General features: G+C 32.2%; 2 protein-coding genes across 5 annotated transcripts in view; one reads left to right on the forward strand and one right to left on the reverse strand.

The window, feature by feature from the left end:
• Positions 1-958: 958 nt before the first annotated feature.
• On the reverse strand, positions 959-10,292 carry LOC111707426 (thyrotroph embryonic factor). 2 transcript variants are annotated; one of them, XM_023480532.1, is made up of 13 exons: positions 10,129-10,292; positions 8,905-9,020; positions 8,675-8,725; positions 8,376-8,483; positions 7,493-7,564; positions 6,431-6,563; positions 5,781-5,872; positions 5,521-5,613; positions 4,522-4,605; positions 3,797-3,846; positions 3,184-3,268; positions 2,096-2,169; positions 959-2,019 (listed from the first exon to the last, which is right to left on the reverse strand). In XM_023480532.1, the coding sequence occupies exons 2-13, from the start codon at positions 9,016-9,018 to the stop codon at positions 2,007-2,009; spliced, it is 969 nt and encodes a 322-aa protein (XP_023336300.1). In that variant the 5' UTR covers positions 9,019-9,020; positions 10,129-10,292; the 3' UTR covers positions 959-2,006. The 2 variants fall into 2 exon arrangements, with proteins under 2 accessions (XP_023336300.1, XP_023336299.1); XM_023480531.1 differs by having other exon boundaries at positions 959-2,057.
• Positions 10,293-10,947: 655 nt separating this feature from the next.
• Positions 10,948-17,033, forward strand: part of LOC111707425 (N-acetylgalactosamine kinase) — a 15,764-nt gene continuing 9,678 nt past the window's right edge. For 2 of the 3 annotated variants that reach the window (XM_023480530.1, XM_023480528.1), the window contains exons 1-8: positions 10,948-11,106; positions 11,405-11,457; positions 12,332-12,411; positions 12,788-12,863; positions 13,524-13,568; positions 14,155-14,240; positions 14,612-14,687; positions 16,766-16,843. In XM_023480530.1, the coding sequence (XP_023336298.1) occupies positions 10,980-11,106; positions 11,405-11,457; positions 12,332-12,411; positions 12,788-12,863; positions 13,524-13,568; positions 14,155-14,240; positions 14,612-14,687; positions 16,766-16,843 (621 nt within the window). In that variant the 5' untranslated portion in view covers positions 10,948-10,979. The remainder of the gene's footprint in view (positions 11,107-11,404; positions 11,458-12,331; positions 12,412-12,787; positions 12,864-13,523; positions 13,569-14,154; positions 14,241-14,611; positions 14,688-16,765; positions 16,844-17,033) is intronic. The other variant, XM_023480527.1, reaches the window with a different exon arrangement.

Here is a 17,033-nt window from a genome sequence, read left to right on the forward strand (position 1 = left end):
TTGTGGTAAAACTGTTCGCACTTTTTGAGAAAACTTTCTTCGTTTATTCACAAGAAGCTCGACTTTCTGAAGTACAAAATCAATTTAAGCTTAGGTCCGTTCATATGACTTCTTATTGGAGTAGGATGATTTGGTTACTCAACATTTGACGTTAACTTCTATTGATCCATAATATATAGGGTGTCCCAAAAACATGGGAATTCAGTGACGAATTGGATATCGTCTTTGTTATGAATTAGCATTGTAAAACCTAATTTCAAAAGCCATAATATTATTATGTCTGCTAGAGTTTATTTAATGAAAAGGGTAAAAGACTGCAAAGATGTGTCTATAATGTCTCCGCAAGATGAACAGTGAATACGGACAAGTTTACTCTGTTTGTATACTGCAATTTCTTTGTTTTACTAAGTACAACCGTATGCAGTCAAAACATAAACAAACAAAATGTGAACATACCAGACGAAACTCTTACAGATTACAGCTTTCTCAGTAGGTATCACTATACTAAATCAAGGAATTATTTAAAAAGACGATATCGAATTCGTCACTGAATTTCCATGTTTACTGGGACACCCTGTAGATAATTGGAACGCACGCCGTCGGAGACATCATCTAACCATTGTATCAGGTCAGAAAACCGTTTTCAGTCGGGTTTACAGGATTATCCACAAAAGATGAGACTTCAAAGCCGACTGAACATAACTAATTCAGTCTGTTTTCTTCCTTGCCAAATCTTCTAGGACTCCGTAAAAGACCTTTTTTGAACAGTTAACATTTAGATTTGTTGCTTCATAAAAGTTTCATTTTATGTGGGTAACCCAGCAATATAAGTAGACTCTCGAGTTGAGTTAACTATAGAGTTGAGTGAACTATAGAGTTGCGAAATGATCTCATTTTCTATTTAAATAGATATCTATATATAATTTAATATTCCAATATATACATTATATACATTAAACAAGGTTAAAGCTTCAATATATTTCTTTCAGAGTTTGATGAATAAGATTTTAGTTTGAGATAAAGGTATTTTTAATAAAATCTTGCTGTGGAAATTTATAACTTTGACAAATTATCAAGGGAAAAAAAACTTTTTCCCCGAAAAATGCACAAACACTTTCTTCCTGGTTCAATTTTGTACCATGGCTTTGTTTTATTATATTCCAGAAAAAAATCTGCAATTTGACAATGTATTACGCACATTATACAAAAATAATTTAAGAAAAAAAAATAAATAATTTCTTAAAATGTTTGAAAAACTGTTTCCTCGGCATTTGTTAAAATATCAAACCTCAGGAGAGGTAAGCTTTAAATATAATATATATATATATATATATATTTACAAGTAATATTTTCAGATTATGGAATATATGATTCTACGTTAAATATCTACGAAAAATGATTCCATCATTGGTTTCAAATACTTCACACCGGTAAATTTAACTTGGACTGGTGAGTGGTGATGCGCTTGAAAAAGAGGAAAAATAATTGTGAAACATTCTTTTTTGATTTTACTACTGACTGGGGAATATGTTTTTATGGATATATTAGAATTTAAGTAAAAATATAAAATAGGATATTTATTTAAATATCCCAATTTTCTCAAGATTTAAGATTTTAAAACACTTCTTTTGGATGAGTGTGCGGAGTGGAAATGATTGACAAAATACAAATTTTAAATTTCCTTGGTTTAGATTTAGATTTAGAAAATTAAATCGATTTTTAAAGGATATTAATTTTTTTAGAAACGTAATTTATTGTAATTTATGTAATTCGATCCGGAAATGCATTTTATTAAGAACAAAGAAAGATAACTCTCATGTCGGAAGCTCATGCATAAACTATAGGTTCGATTGCGTTAGTCAAGAAAATTTGGATGTAAGAAACCATATTCTATTTCCCCTGTCCAAATTTGTTAACAGTTCACTCCCTTTCAAGGTTGGATTACTGAACTACTTATTCCACAGTGTGAAGAACAAAATTTACTTCCGGTCAAATGTTCCAGGTATTTATTTCTCGTATTTAGCCAGCTTCAAGAGCAGAATATTTATTTCTCGTATTTAGCCAGCTTCAAGAGCAGAATATTTATTTCTCGTATTTAGCCAGCTTCAAGAGCAGAATCTTCTTCTCTGCAGCAACCCTTGAGTTCAAGAAGTACACGTCATCCAACTCCTAGAGTACAAATAATTTAAGCATTGTTGTGCAATTGACAATTGAAATCTAAGGAGTCCCAAAATACTTAGAATTCAGATAAATTAATGCAAGAATAAATATAAGAGTCCCATAGAAAATATTAAGTTACAAGAAGTTCCAAACAAACTAAAAATGGTGTCCCAAAGACATAAGAAATGGTGTCCCTAACAAACTAAAAATGGGTCCTCAACTATACTAAAAATGATGTTCCAAAGTCCAAACACATTATAATTGGTGTCCCTAACACCCTAATAATGGTGTTCCAAACAAACTAAAATTAGCATCCTAAAAAAATACTCAAAATGGTATCTCTAACACACTAGAAATGGTGTCCCCACAAACTAAAAATGGTATCCTAAACAACTTAAAAATTGAGTCCTTAACAACCTAAAAATGGTGTCCCGGACTAACTAAAATGGTGTCCCGGACTAACTGAAATTGTGTCCCGGACTAACTAAAATGGTGTCCCGGACTAACTAAAATGGTGTCCCGGACTAACTAAAATGGTGTCCAAAACACATACGCAGTTTTGTCCCCAACAGACTAAAAAAGGTGTCCCAGAAAGAAAAAAATGTTTAACATTACTTTTAACAATTTAATAATTGTTATACGTCAAAGTAGTTTGTAATTATAACATTTAACAAGTTAAAAAAAATGCTGTACAGAAAAAAGATGGATATTGATTGGACCAAAAAATGAAATAATAGAATTTCCCTTATATGGAGATGAGAAAGTTTAACGCATAACTTCGGAGAAATATAAAGTAGTCATAGAATGTCGTCTTGGCAATTTTTCTAATGGTTCAGAAATTATCAAAATAAAAAATTGCCATGGCATATGCAGGAACAGTTAAAGAGCACCATAAAATTATTCAGTTAAAAACCTAATTCTATTAACAGTATGTTTAGAAGACGACATTTTATAAATTCTTTCAATGGCTCCGAAGCTCTGGGTTCAAATGTATAAATATTGAAAAGTCTGATTAGTTGGTACCTTCTTGAGAAGCTTATTCTCCTTCTCCAGGTAAGCTGCTCTCAGAGCAATTTGATTTTCTTTCAGTCTTCGAGCCTCACGAGATCTGGACAAAATCATGATTAATCTTTTTTTAAAACAGTTGAAGAGACAATAATTTCAATTAGTAAGAAAAATGACGATATCTTCCTTTTTATTACTCAGATGAAAGTTTTTATGGCAAAATGAAGGAAAATACTTGATGTTTCGGGGGAAATAATTTCTTTTAAAAATATCAAATCACAACATTTTGTTTGTTACAGAATATATAATATAATTAAAGTTTTAAATCTTAGGAGACAGATGTGGATAAATCTAGAATAACAATTCACTTTAAAAAACGGCAGAAAATCCAAGAAAAAAAGTAAAGTCCCAACCCGGTTTTCTTGTAAATCCCGTGGATTTTCCAAGTACGTAACTTATTAGTATTAAATCAAACAAATTTAATTCAATTGAATAATAAGTAAACTTGAAAGTAATTATTGACTTTTAAAAAAAGCTGATGATTCCTCCAAATTTTATACATTATTGTGTTTTTTAATATCTTCGTAACCTTAAAATAAAAAAAATCGACCTACACATTACTTTATCTTACCTACGAGCAGCAATATTATTCTTGATTCTGTTTTCCCAATATTTATCATCCTGTAAATCAAACAAAATATCATTATTTACTTTAATTAGAAAAAGAGTTATAAAAAGGTAAAAGTAGTTGAACTACATAGACTAGATCACCCATTTTATTTGAACTTAAACCAGCACACAAGAGAAATAGTTAAACTTAATCCATATAGTATATTGAGATATAAAAGATTGAAAATATAGCAAAATATGCTGACTTCAGCAGCGCTTTTAAGCAGTGCTTAGGATCCGGATCCGTTGGATCCGCAAAATTTTGGCTTTCTGGATCCGGATCCGCAAAAATATGCGGATCCACGGATCCGGATCCAAGGGGTAAATTATCAACCAAAAACTGCAAAAAAACTTTTTTACTCCTAAAACCCAAATCTGAACTTTTGAAAAAAGAGAGATTAAAAAAATTTCCTCATTTCTAAATTGGTTCATCAAGTTTTAGGATAAAAATATGCGAAAAAAATAAAATAAAAAATTTGAAAATTATTTTTTGTTAAACAAGATTCAGTTAATCCTAAAGAAATGACCTGGATCCGGATCCATTTTTTCCCAGCGCGGATCCAGGCTCCGGATCCGGATCCGCATCAAAATTAAATGGATCCTAAGCACTGCTTTTAAGAAAAATATTATCCGCCTGGATAAATATTCTCGGCTGAAAATGTTTAAATGCGATTTTATCAATCTAACCTTCGCTTCGTCGGGTACAAATGATTTCTGACGTTTCCTAATAATAGGTTGGGGCCTCAACTCCTCCATATCAAATGCACGCTCCTGAAATTATGAAGAGTTATTTTTAATGGAATCATTAAGGAAATTATTATTTGTTCCTTAGCACTAGATCGTCAAATCAAATCGAATCGAATCGAATCGAATCAAATCAAATTAACTCATCAACTTAATTGAAATCAAATTACAGGGATTGCTTGCGGTATTCTTCTTTTAGGCCTGAGTTTCAATTCTTTCCCAATTCCTGAATTTTCGGTACAATCTATATTTCCATTTGAAGTTTGAGTCGAATTTACGCGTCTTTTCTGTATATTTGCTGTACGGAGTGAAGTTTCTTTTAAAAGATCTCAGCTGCTTAACCAAATTTGAGCCATGCCACCATTTTAAAATGCTCTTCATTTACTAGTACTAAACAGTGTACATTTAAATGTACAAGGCCTGTTGAACAAAATATGAATAACCAATTAAACCTACCATAGTTCCGATGGTTTAGTAACGATAATAAATGAATGAAAGGATAATTGAATAAATGAATAAATGAATAAAGAATAAATGAATAAATGAATAAATGAATAAATGAATAAATGAATAAAAGAATAAAAGAATAAATGAATAAATGAATAAATGAATAAATGAATAAATGAATAAATGAATAAATGAATAAATGAATAAATGAATAAATGAATAAATGAATAAATGAATAAATGAATAAATGAATAAATGAATAAATGAATAAATGAATAAATGAATAAATGAATAAGAAATCAATGAAAAAATAAAAGGATAAAAGAGTAAATAAAAAAATTAATAAAGAAACGAAAAGATGAATGATTATAAGTATGAAAAATGAGAGGATGAATAAGTAAATTAATGAAAAAATGAGAGTATGGAAAAGTAAACTATACAAATAGATTAATATATCAATGAATAACTAAAGAAACATTTAATATAAAAACCAACCCTAGGATTAAAGTTGACTCCTGGAATGGTAGCCAGCGCTAAATCCTCGGCGGGAAAATCCATTTCCACCTCTAGCTTTCTTTTCCTCTCCTCCTGAGCATAAAACATATATTCAATTACAATATATTTTTATTGCACTTTGCAGCCTATGAACTGATTTAGAACGTAACATTCGTGGATTTTTTACAAATCTGATTCCACTCAACTTTCCCGTTTAAATTCTGTTAAAGATTAATTGACATGTTTATGGATATTTTTACCTTCTCCCTCTCCATCTTTGCTCTTTTGGATTCTGCATACAGGAAACCGTTGTCCCCCTTGGGCAGAGCAGGTTTTTTATCCTCTTTGGAAACTGAAAATTATAAAAAATATTTTTGTCCCAAGTTTAGGGGTATTTAAAATTTATAGTTTTATTCCCCCCTCCCCCCCTTCTCAGGGAGGGCAGAATTAATTATTTTGAGAGTTTAAAAATAAATGGCAAAATTTTATTTGTTTAAACCAAAAATACACAACGTTCTCCTAAAATCATTCTAAGCAAATAAACCTGAAGATGTGGAAAGTGGGAGTTTTTAAAACCGAATTTGTAACCTTGTAACGGTAAAATAAAAATATAACAACAGATTTGAAACTCGTCGAAAAATTGTCGTTAAAGAAAAATAAAAGTACTGTTTTGCGAAAGATCAGAAAAAAAATTTAACAAACCAATGCCTTTTTGACACTAAATCTACAACTAATGTGATAGAAAAATATTTTGCATTATCTTTGATAAAGAATCAATTTTTGGAAGATTTAACTATTTATTTTTTACATTTATTAATATAGTGAATAATAGCCAATTGTAAATAAACTTTTTGAATTAACATCAAAGGATAACCTAGAGAGAAAAAAAAACCTCGTAAATTACACTGACCTTGTTTTTTCACAATAACCCCACATGATTTGAGAACTGGTTTCATATCGATGGCCTCCGTGTCATCCAGCATCTTGGATTCTGTTTCCATATCCTCCAGGGTCCGCCACAGAGAGTCAGACGCCAAGGCAACCTTGATCATGAGGTGACAACATATACATGAGGTGACAACATATGCATGAGTTGAGAACATATACATGAGTTGACAACATATACATGAGCTGACAACATGTACATGGGTTAACAACATATACATGAGTTGACAACATATACATGAGTTGACAACATATACATGAGTTGACAACATATACATGAGTTGACAACATATATATGAGTTGACAACATATACATGAGTTGACAACATATATATGAGTTGACAACATATACATGAGTTGACAACATATACATGAGTTGACAACATATACATGAGTTGACAACATATACATGAGTTGACAACATATACATGAGTTTACAACATATATCTAAGTTGACAACATATACATGAGGTGACAACATATATCTAAGTTGACAACATATACATGAGGTGACAACATTTACATGAGGTGACAACATATACATGAGGTGACAACATATACATGAGGTGACAACATATACATGAGGTGACAACATATGCATGAGGTGACAACATATACTTGAGGTGACAACATATACATGAGGTGACAACATATGCATGAAGTGACAACATATACATGAGGTGACAACATATCCATGAGGTGAGAACATATCCATGAGGTGACTACATATCCATGAGGTGACAACATATATATGAGGTGACTACATATACATGAGGTGACTACATATACATGAGGTGATTACATATAAATGAGGTGACTACATATACAGGAGGTGTTCTAGGAAACAGGGGTATATTTTTTCAATAGATAAATATTCCTAGTTAAAAGATCTTTATAGCTTGAAAATGTAATTTACAAGAGAATAAATGTTGAACGAGAGACAACGACAATATGGTTTTCACAAATCCGTCTAAACCCATTTCGTGATAATTCGTCGCCATTTTAGTAATATTCATTTAAATTGTACCTCTAATGGCTCATCAGTGTCGCTATTGCTTCTCTCCTGATCAAGGGTTATGTTATTTTCAGCAAGGAAATCCTAAAATAAGTTTGAATCTGTGAATCTAGGAATGAATAATGTATCAAGGGAAGACCAATGGATTTAGAAATCAATGAATCAAGACAAAAATACATCAATTTATCACTAAATCAGTGAAACATTAAATCAATGAAATAATGAAACAATTTAAAAAAAGAATCAATAAATCAATAAACCAAAGAATCAATGAATCTGAAAATCAGTGAATCAATGATCCAATCAATTAATTCAATGCATCAATGAAACAATGAATAAATGAATCAATGATGAATAAATAGGCGAATAAAAGGATCGAAAAATTAATAAATTAATTAAACAATGAATAATAAATCAAGAAATTATGAATCACTGAATGAATAAATGAACCAATCTCAAGAATTAATGTTATGAATCAGTTGACCAATAAATCAATTTATGAATCAATGCATCAATTACCAAAGAACCAATGAACCTATGAACCTATGAACCTATGAACCTATGAATCAATGAATCAATGAATCAACGAATCAACGAATCAAAGAATCAATGAATGAATCAATCAATCAATCAATCAATAAGCCATTAAATCAATGAACCAATGAATCAATTAAAAAATGAATCTATGAATCAATCCAAAATCCAAACAATGATGAGAAAATACGTAAAGGCACTGATGGATATATATATAAATAAATCAATCAATCAATCTCAAGAATTAAGGAATCAATGAATTTATTAAAACTAATTAAAAAAAACAACAAAAAACTATGAAAAAGGTAAAAATTACTATTTTAATCAAGAATTGCTGAATATCTGAAGTAAGTTAACTGACCTCCATGTTCATGACCTCGTTTTCCTTGATATCCTCGAAGTCAAGGTCGAGAGTTATCTGTTTATCCCAGAGTTTAGGACCCAGGTAGGCAGAGGTTGGATCAGAAACCTGGAGAAACATTTTTTATATATAAAACTCGGAATTTGAATAAATGACAATAGTATTATTGGTAAATGATTTATTTTGTTAAATAAAGGATTAAGCTTTCGTCAATTGTGAATATCTTTTAACGAATAGATGATAATAAATAAGCTTTTCTTGGATAAAGATTAAAAAATTCAAGGATGCATAAAATTTACCTTGATGACAGTTTTTCCCTCCCTATTCTTCTCCATATTTTTGTTCAGCGCCTTAAAATGTAAAATTTAAATATTTTCAAAGTTGAATAATTTGTTAACTATTGATCAAATTATGTAGAGTAGACTTAACAGTGGCCCTCTATTTATTAAGGGGGTATGCCGATCCACATTAGTACTTCCTCCCATTTTCCCCTGCCGAGCGTTTTTCATCGCTGTCTATCCCCCCCNACCTCTCCAGTATTCTGCTCCTTAGTGCTGTCCTCCACCGCTACATTGAATAGGTCGACCTTCTCCAGGAGATCCCTGATACTCATCCTTGGACCAGTCCAGCTCATCCCATCCATACCTAGATACAGAATATATATATACTCAATACTCATCCTTGGACCAGTCCAGCTCATCCTATCCATACCTAGATACAGAATGCATATACTATACTCATCCTTGGCCCAGTCCAGCTCATCCCATCCATGCCTAGATACAGAATATATATACTCAATACTCATCCTTGGCCCAGTCCAGCTCATCCTATCCATACCTAGATACAGAATATATATACTCAATACTCATCCTTGGACCAGTCCACCTCATCCCATCCCTAGATACAGAATATATATACTATACTCATCCTTGGACCAATCCAGCTCATCCCATCCATACCTAGATACAGAATATATATACTCAATACTCATCCTTGGACCAGTCCAGCTCATCCCATCCCTAGATACAGAATATATATACTATACTCATCCTTGGACCAGTCCAGCTCATCCCATCCATACCTAGATACAGAATATATATACTCAATACTCATCCTTGGACCAGTCCAGCTCATCCCATCCNTCAATTTGGTTTATATAGGTGAGCAAGATACAATATATATATATACTCAATACTCATCCTCGGATCAGTCCAGCTCATCTTATCCATACCGTCCATACAGGATATGTAGTATGTTCAGATCTTAAATAAATCTAATATGGAAATGACATAATTTAGAAGTACAACTGTATTTTTCATTGCCCATACCCTTTTTTCCATTAAAAAGGCATCTAATTGTTTTGACATTGACTATACTTTAGAATTTAGAATCATTTAGAATATTTGACTTTAAATCTGAAACATCTGAAGGATCTGCACATTTAAATTATTTTCTCACAAATTTAAAAGATATTCCATCTAAAAATCATACTTTAAAACAAAAAAAAACTAAAGTAGCAACTCATTATTTAGGGAGTGAATAGTTCAGGGGTAAATTACCTCCAAGATTCTGGGGGCCGGTAATTACCCCCAGGATTCAAGGGGGTTGGGGTAATTACCCCTTGGATTCTAGGGGGGGGGGGAATAACCCCAATGGCCCCCCTTATTTACGCCACTGAATAAATCTTAAGATTGTAAATTGTGATTCGAAAACGTCTGAATAGTTGTCACGAGTTCACGACTGATCAATTTACCTTTAAAGATTTATAGATCCCTTTCTAAAACTTTTAACAACTGCTGTTACTAGCTAGATTCTAGATGTCTCTGTCAGTGTCGCAGGTCAGGCTATATGATACTAACACTACACTTGTCTCCGTCTAATACCGACCCGCCATGGAGGATAAATTGCGTAAAAGAAACCCTTACGTAAATATGGATGACTTCAAAGACGACATTGATATTATAAAAGTCAAGAAGTAAAAAAAGAAATATATTTCAAGACGACATTTTGAACTGTCTTGTTGCAGACGTGTCTGCTAGCAGACCACTTGTTTATATCAATCAGCTGTTTAGGAAACAAGTGGAGGCGTTTTTAAACTTTAAAGTTCATAAATTCTGTTTTTTATCTTTCTTTTCAATTGGGCGGTTTTACGGACTCTATACTATAGTTTACTGTAATATTTTATTAATTATAAAATGTGTTGATTTAGTGTGTTATAACAGATTTACGGACTATTGTTGGATTATTGTTTTTGCAAATATAAAAAATATTATTTTGCGCAAGATCCTGTTCTTATAATCTATAAGAATAGGAAAGATAGCCACAGGATCATTTTTAGTGTTTTTATTTAAATCATTTATCCTTAAAGTAATATTTATAAACTTCTTGTTAAATAGGTTTAACCCATATAAATAGCCACAGGCTGGCATTTTTTATGTTGAAATTAATTCTACTGATTAAAAACAACAACAAAGAGCAAATAATTTTAGTAGACGATTTAAAAAAGAAAAAAAATGGAGTCAAGAAAGCAACCTTTACAAACTAATATTATAAAAGAGAGAAGGGGGCGAAGCGTCGAAAGACTATAAATTAACTTTCAGATTTATGATGTTAGCAGCAGAGAGTTACGACGGCAAAGATGAGAGATTGGAAGAGTTCTTGACTGAGTTTAGAGAGGTCCATGGAGCGCCAGAGTTTTTAATAAGAGTTCCTGGCAGAGTCAATCTAATAGGTGATCAAATTTATAGCTCTTCATGAGACAAAAATATAGAATCTAGAATATAGTGTTGTATTTATTTTGTTTATATAGGTGAGCATATTGACTACTGTTTAGAATAAGGGTTGTATCCATTTTGTTTATATAGGTGAGCATATTGACTACTGTTTAGAATAAGGGTTGTATCCATTTTGTTTATATAGGTGATCATATTGACTACTGTTTAGAATAAGGGTTGTGTCCATTTTGATTATATAGGTGAGCATATTGACTACTGTTTAGAATAAGGGTTGTATCAATTTGGTTTATATAGGTGAGCATATTGACTACTGTGGATACGCTGTACACCCTATGGCAATTGAACAGGTAAACATTACTACATAGATCTTATACCCGTTGGGTGGGGAGCAGCCCCTATCCTACTTATCATGAATTTAACAAGTTCACGATACTAAATTCTGTAAACATCCTTGCTCTCCTCCCCCCCCCCCTCTCATCTTGCAATTTTAAACCAGTTCTTTAATAATTCGTTTGGTTATTGAAAACCTTATTAAATCATTTCACAAGAAAATACTTAATTTCTTTGATGGGTTAACATCAAGTTGACCAATACTCTTAAACCTGGACTCAGGGGCGCCTTACAATATTTTCATAGGGGGGAGAACAATTGAATAATTCATTATCCCCCACCTGCCAAAAAAAAATCCACCCCCTGGACATTTTTACAGGGAATTTTGTCATTTTTATGTCAAAACCATGACATGAAGGGTAAATATTTGTTACCAAGATTTAGATTTTTATAAAAAATCTTCTTTTTGAGAAATTTAGTGAATCTATTTTAAAAAATCAAAATTAAATTTCTTAAAGGTGCCTTCTTGTGCTCTCTCTTCTTGCACTCCTAGTTTTTCCGGGGGGGGGGGCCTCCTTCCCTTCCCCTCCCTCCTGAAGCCGCCTCTGACTTTTCTATCAATTTAATATTAACTTATGAGTTTCTATTCACTAGATATTATCCTTTAAAAGATAAAGTATTTAAGATTAGTGGGCCGCATTAGGGTTACATGTTTAGGGTAACTTGAACAAATTCTGAATTTAAAACTTTTAAACGCGGACAGAGAGAGCGGTCAAATCTCCCAAGTTTTAGATTATCTGGGATCAATCCCGTGAGATTGAGAAGAAGTTCAACTAATGTTGTTAATTCAAAACTTCCCAGCTCTGGTTTATGATTGATTAACTGATCTAGGATGTACTGGTTTGCTTGAAGAGAACCGAGAGTGGTCTAGAACTATTCAACAAGAATGATTCTCTATATCCTAGCTTCAAGTTTGTCATTTTAAAGGGACTGTTTACTTATTTGGGTAATTTCAGGATAAAATAAATTTCCTATTAGCTATTCATTGGAATTAGTCTTACTGTTGCCGGAGAAAAAGCCGGTTTTTTTATGAAATAGACTATATTTAGTTTACCCTATAATTGCTCAAATAAGTGAACGGTCACTTTAAGAAATCTAATTTTTTTTTATTTAAAAGCCGGAAGGATAGCATTCCTAATCATGCGATCTTTCTAATATTTTGAAACAGTTGGCCTAAACTTAATGTCTTTTTTTGTAAAAACTATTTTTAAACGAGTACAGAAAATTGCTCATTGATTGATTGATTATTTGATAGATTTATGAATAAAATGAATGAACTATTTCTAGGTTGGACATTTTTGAGAATCTTGAGATAAGTACGGATAAAATCCAGTGGTGGTCTTATTTTCTCTGTGGACTCAAGGTACAGGGTTACCCACCAGGGGCCTATTCAGGAATCTGTCCAGGGGGGGGGGCTTAAATTTTTTTTTTCCGGGGGGGGGCTCAGCACCCGTTGGGGCATAAAAAACCCTGAAATCAATAGATTTCACTGGTCCAAGGGGGGGGGCTTAGCCACAATAGCCCCACCCCCATGAATACGTCTCTGTTATCCACACATAGTTCTGGGCAATAACTTGTTTCCTTTTCATCAAATTTTCAAAGAATGGGACTTGTAACAGACCCGTCCTATAAAAAGTAGCCAAAAAAGGTAGATTTTTGCCCATTTGTTGATATTTAGTATTTACGGTTATAAAGTTCTTTATTTTAGTGTTTAAAGCATATATTTTGATTTTTGATACCTTATTTTAATATTTATATTTTTTTTCTGTCTAAAGTGATAACCAGAAAACTCTGGAATGTCGACTTTTAGACTGAAGTTACGACTTTAAATAGTCCAATTAATGTGAGTCACAGCAATTTTCCAGTGAAAACAGACCCATTTCACTTAATAAGTAATTTAATAATTGACTGGTAAAGCTTTTTGCTTCGTAGCAACATCAAATGCACTTTAGTATTGTTTTTATGTCGTCTTCCTATTCTGGTTATTACTGTATACCATCATGGGATTTTTTTATTAATCTAGGGCGTTCTGGAGGAGAAAAAAATATCAAAGCCTGCTGGTTTAAAGGTAGGATACAGTTTTCATTAGTATACATTCTTTGAAACAAAAGAAAACTAAATCTGGAAATTTTATTCTTTTAAATACTAGGCTTTTAAGGCGCTCTGCGACCTTTCTCTAGTAGAAATAATATCTTTTAACTGTGTGTTTCAAGCCAACATTTTTTTCTCGTATTTCAATAAACATAGATATCCTCAGTTTTTTCTGTTCAAATTGGTGGATTTTCAAAAATCCTAATTATCGACTTTAGGAACATTATGTCAAATTTATAAACTGCAATTTGTACATTAAAATTGTTGAACATGAAATTGCACAAATTGTACACTGACCGTACATTAATTGTACTCTGGCTGTACGTTAATTGTACACTGATTGTAAAGTCACTGACAACAAATTGTACACTAATTGTACATTGGCTGTACGATAATTGCACACTGACTGTAATTAAATTGACCGTATACTAATTGTACACTGATTATTGTACAATGTACACTAATTGTGCACTGACTGTACACGTACACTGACTATACAATAATTGTACATTTATTGTACACTAATAGCACAGTGACTGTACACTATATGTAAACTGTTACAGGTTTATATATCTGGGCGTATACCGCCATCAGCTGGTCTCTCTAGCTCCAGCGCGCTCGTGGTTAGCGCGGCTATAACTGCGCTCAGGTTTGATAGTTTCATAAATTCAATTATATTGTTTTCGTTTCCCTATTTTCCTTAAAAACTTCTTTCGATTAATTAAAGGAACGGTCATTGTAATTTCAATTGACCGTTTATATAAAGAATAGCGTGTTTGATTCACAACGATACAAACCATTTCTCTGATCAATGTGGAAGAAGTTTTTTTTCTGACGTAAAAAGTGTAAAATCTTCACAATTTCCCCCCTTATTTCTTCAAGCAGAAATCCGTTTTAAGTTCCTGTTATAGATAACCCACAATGTTCTAAGAGAATACGATATGCCAACTGATTAATGGAGGATCACGTAAAATTACAGCTACAGTCCCTTTTTTTTTTTGATTGATTGATTTTATTCAGTGGTAATGGAATAACAATGAATAAAACTGAGCTGGCTTCCCTCTGTGCACGGGCTGAGCGGTTTATTGGAACCCAGGTTAATACAATTATTGTTTATCCCCTTTCTCAATTTTTTAGTCTACATGTCAAGTTGAGAACAAACACACAGTGATCCAAAGGTTGCAAACGCACACGCAAAACTGATAAGAATTTTGCCTATTAATTAAAAAAAATAAAGCTAGAAACTTCTTTTTAGTTCTAAAAAATAAGTTAGAAAGTGAGTTAAAATCAAAGGCGTTGCCACAGCTTAAAAAATTTATGCAACTTTTCATATTGGTCTGAATCTATCTGGGCACGTTCCAACTTTTTCTAGCCGTTTCGTTAAGGGTTAGCTCCATCCGTTAAAAAATGAAAATTTCAGTTAACCGTTAATTTTAAAGGTAACAATGAAATGTTCGTTCCGTTAACGGCATTTTCCGTTTTTTAAATTATCGTTAGTGAACAATCTCAATTTTATTAATGGCATTAACGGACAATTTTCAAAAATCGGTAACGACTCGAGCCATTAATGGTACTGTTATTAAAAAATTAACGGCGTTAACTGTGCAATGTGAAAAAAATTGTTAACGGTTAAAAAATCATTAAAGGCACAGCCGTTTAGGATATATTACAATATTAACTATATCACAGTATTAACGGCGTTAATGGCAAAAAGAATTTTGTTAACGGTTCATAAACATCAAAAACGGTTAATCGTTTGATTAATGATTTAAGAATTAACGGTTTTTGCCGTTCGTTAATTCGGACTCTTCCGTCAATTTTCGAAAACCTCCATTTCTTTAACGGAATTTTGCCCAGCCCCAGTGAACAATATGCAATATGCATGACAATTCTTTATTCATGTAAATTGTACAGGGTTACCCACAAAAATTAAATCAAGTTAAATGCCTCGTAAAAACCCTTTTAATGGCTTTTTTATTGATTTTACAAAGAAAGAACAAACTCACTGCTGCAAGGAATTATGGATGTAAAGAAACGGACATAAAAAACTCCGAACAGTTGTTTCTGAAGTCTCATCCTTTGTGGGTAACCCTGTACAATGTACAAAATTTCAAGCGGTTTTGATAAATGTAACTTAAATTTAGCAAAAATGTAGAAAAATAAAGGAACATATTTTTTACATTTTTTTACGAGCTGTAGTGGTATAAAAGTTATATTAAACTCGAAGGGTTTACTTTAAAAATGTTGTGGACTCGGAGGTCAAAATAATTTTGATTCCCTACATGGTTAGTATATTTTCAAGAATTAAATGACTTTTGATCTGGGGTAAAAACGGACATAAATGGTAAATTTTTAATTCTTTTAAATACTTTTACCCCAAAAATTCATTAATTTTTACTTTAAAGCATTAATTTTTCCAAATTCAGTGCACGAAAACAACAAACAGAACTTTTGGGGAAAATAAATATTTTTTAAAAAGGGAGGAAATGATTTTTCGAGAAAATATAAATCCTTCACTCCTATACTCAGCTTCATGAGGTTTGATTTAAGTCATCACACCCCTTTATATTCCTCAACTAACTGCTGGTGATTATTTTGCATATTTTCGGAATGAAACTTAACCTTTACCCTACTAACCCGAAAACCTAAAAATACCAAAGTCTCTATATAGGTATACGTATTAATAGGTATTTTTACGTATAAATTCGTATGCTGAACTTTTGGGTAAAGAACTTACGTATATTTACGTATTTTTACGTATTTATCATACAAAGCAATTTTTTTAAATGCTTTGGTTTTCCAGAAACGTATTTATACGAAAAATTACGTAAACTTTTTACCAAGTAATTTTTCTTAATTTTTAGGTTTTTATTTTACGTATTTTTACATATTTTATAGGTTTTTTCTTTACTTAAAAAATTGTAATTTTTTTCGAGTTTAAAAGTTTGATGCAAACCTAAAAATACGTATAATACGTAAAACGTATATACTTTATAACTTCACGGTAATATATTGAGTTCAAACTTCATTCCATACAGATAAGCGCAATTTTAACCAAAAGGTTCAGCCTCAGTCTTATTAATCTGGACAATACTAGTTGAATAGGGGGGACTTATCATACCAAACAAATCTGTAGTGAGCTTTTTATTTTTATAATCATATTAATGTTTTTAGGGCGGAGGAATGGATCAAGCTATTGAAATACTTGCAAAGGCCGGTCAAGCCAAGCTGATTGAGTTCAACCCGTTACAGGTAGTGATGTGCATTCCATTGGTTCATTTTTGGGTCGTTTTTGTCCATATTTTTTTTCCTTTCATTTTTTCATTCGGTAAAGTAGCACTTAATGGCTTCACACAGACACAACTAGGGAGGGGTGTTGACTCCGGGGAAATCAGCTGATTCAGAGATAATCATGCATTCTTTGGGGTTGGGATGGGGGGGG

The sequence above is a fragment of the Eurytemora carolleeae genome, unplaced genomic scaffold (genome assembly GCF_000591075.1).
Source record: "Eurytemora carolleeae unplaced genomic scaffold, Eaff_2.0 scaffold440, whole genome shotgun sequence".
NCBI classification, from domain to species: domain Eukaryota; kingdom Metazoa; phylum Arthropoda; class Copepoda; order Calanoida; family Temoridae; genus Eurytemora; species Eurytemora carolleeae.

Excerpts from the sequence above, each read along its gene's own strand:
- LOC111707426 (XM_023480532.1), bottom strand. The coding sequence starts at position 9,018 with ATGGATGGGATGAGCTGGACTGGTCCAAGGATGAGTATCAGGGATCTC. Across the intron at positions 6,564-7,492 it reads ACACTGATGAGCCATTAGAG|GTTGCCTTGGCGTCTGACTC; the intron begins GTACAATTTAAA and ends CTCATGATCAAG. Across the intron at positions 5,873-6,430 it reads GGTTATTGTGAAAAAACAAG|TTTCCAAAGAGGATAAAAAA; the intron begins GTCAGTGTAATT and ends TATAATTTTCAG.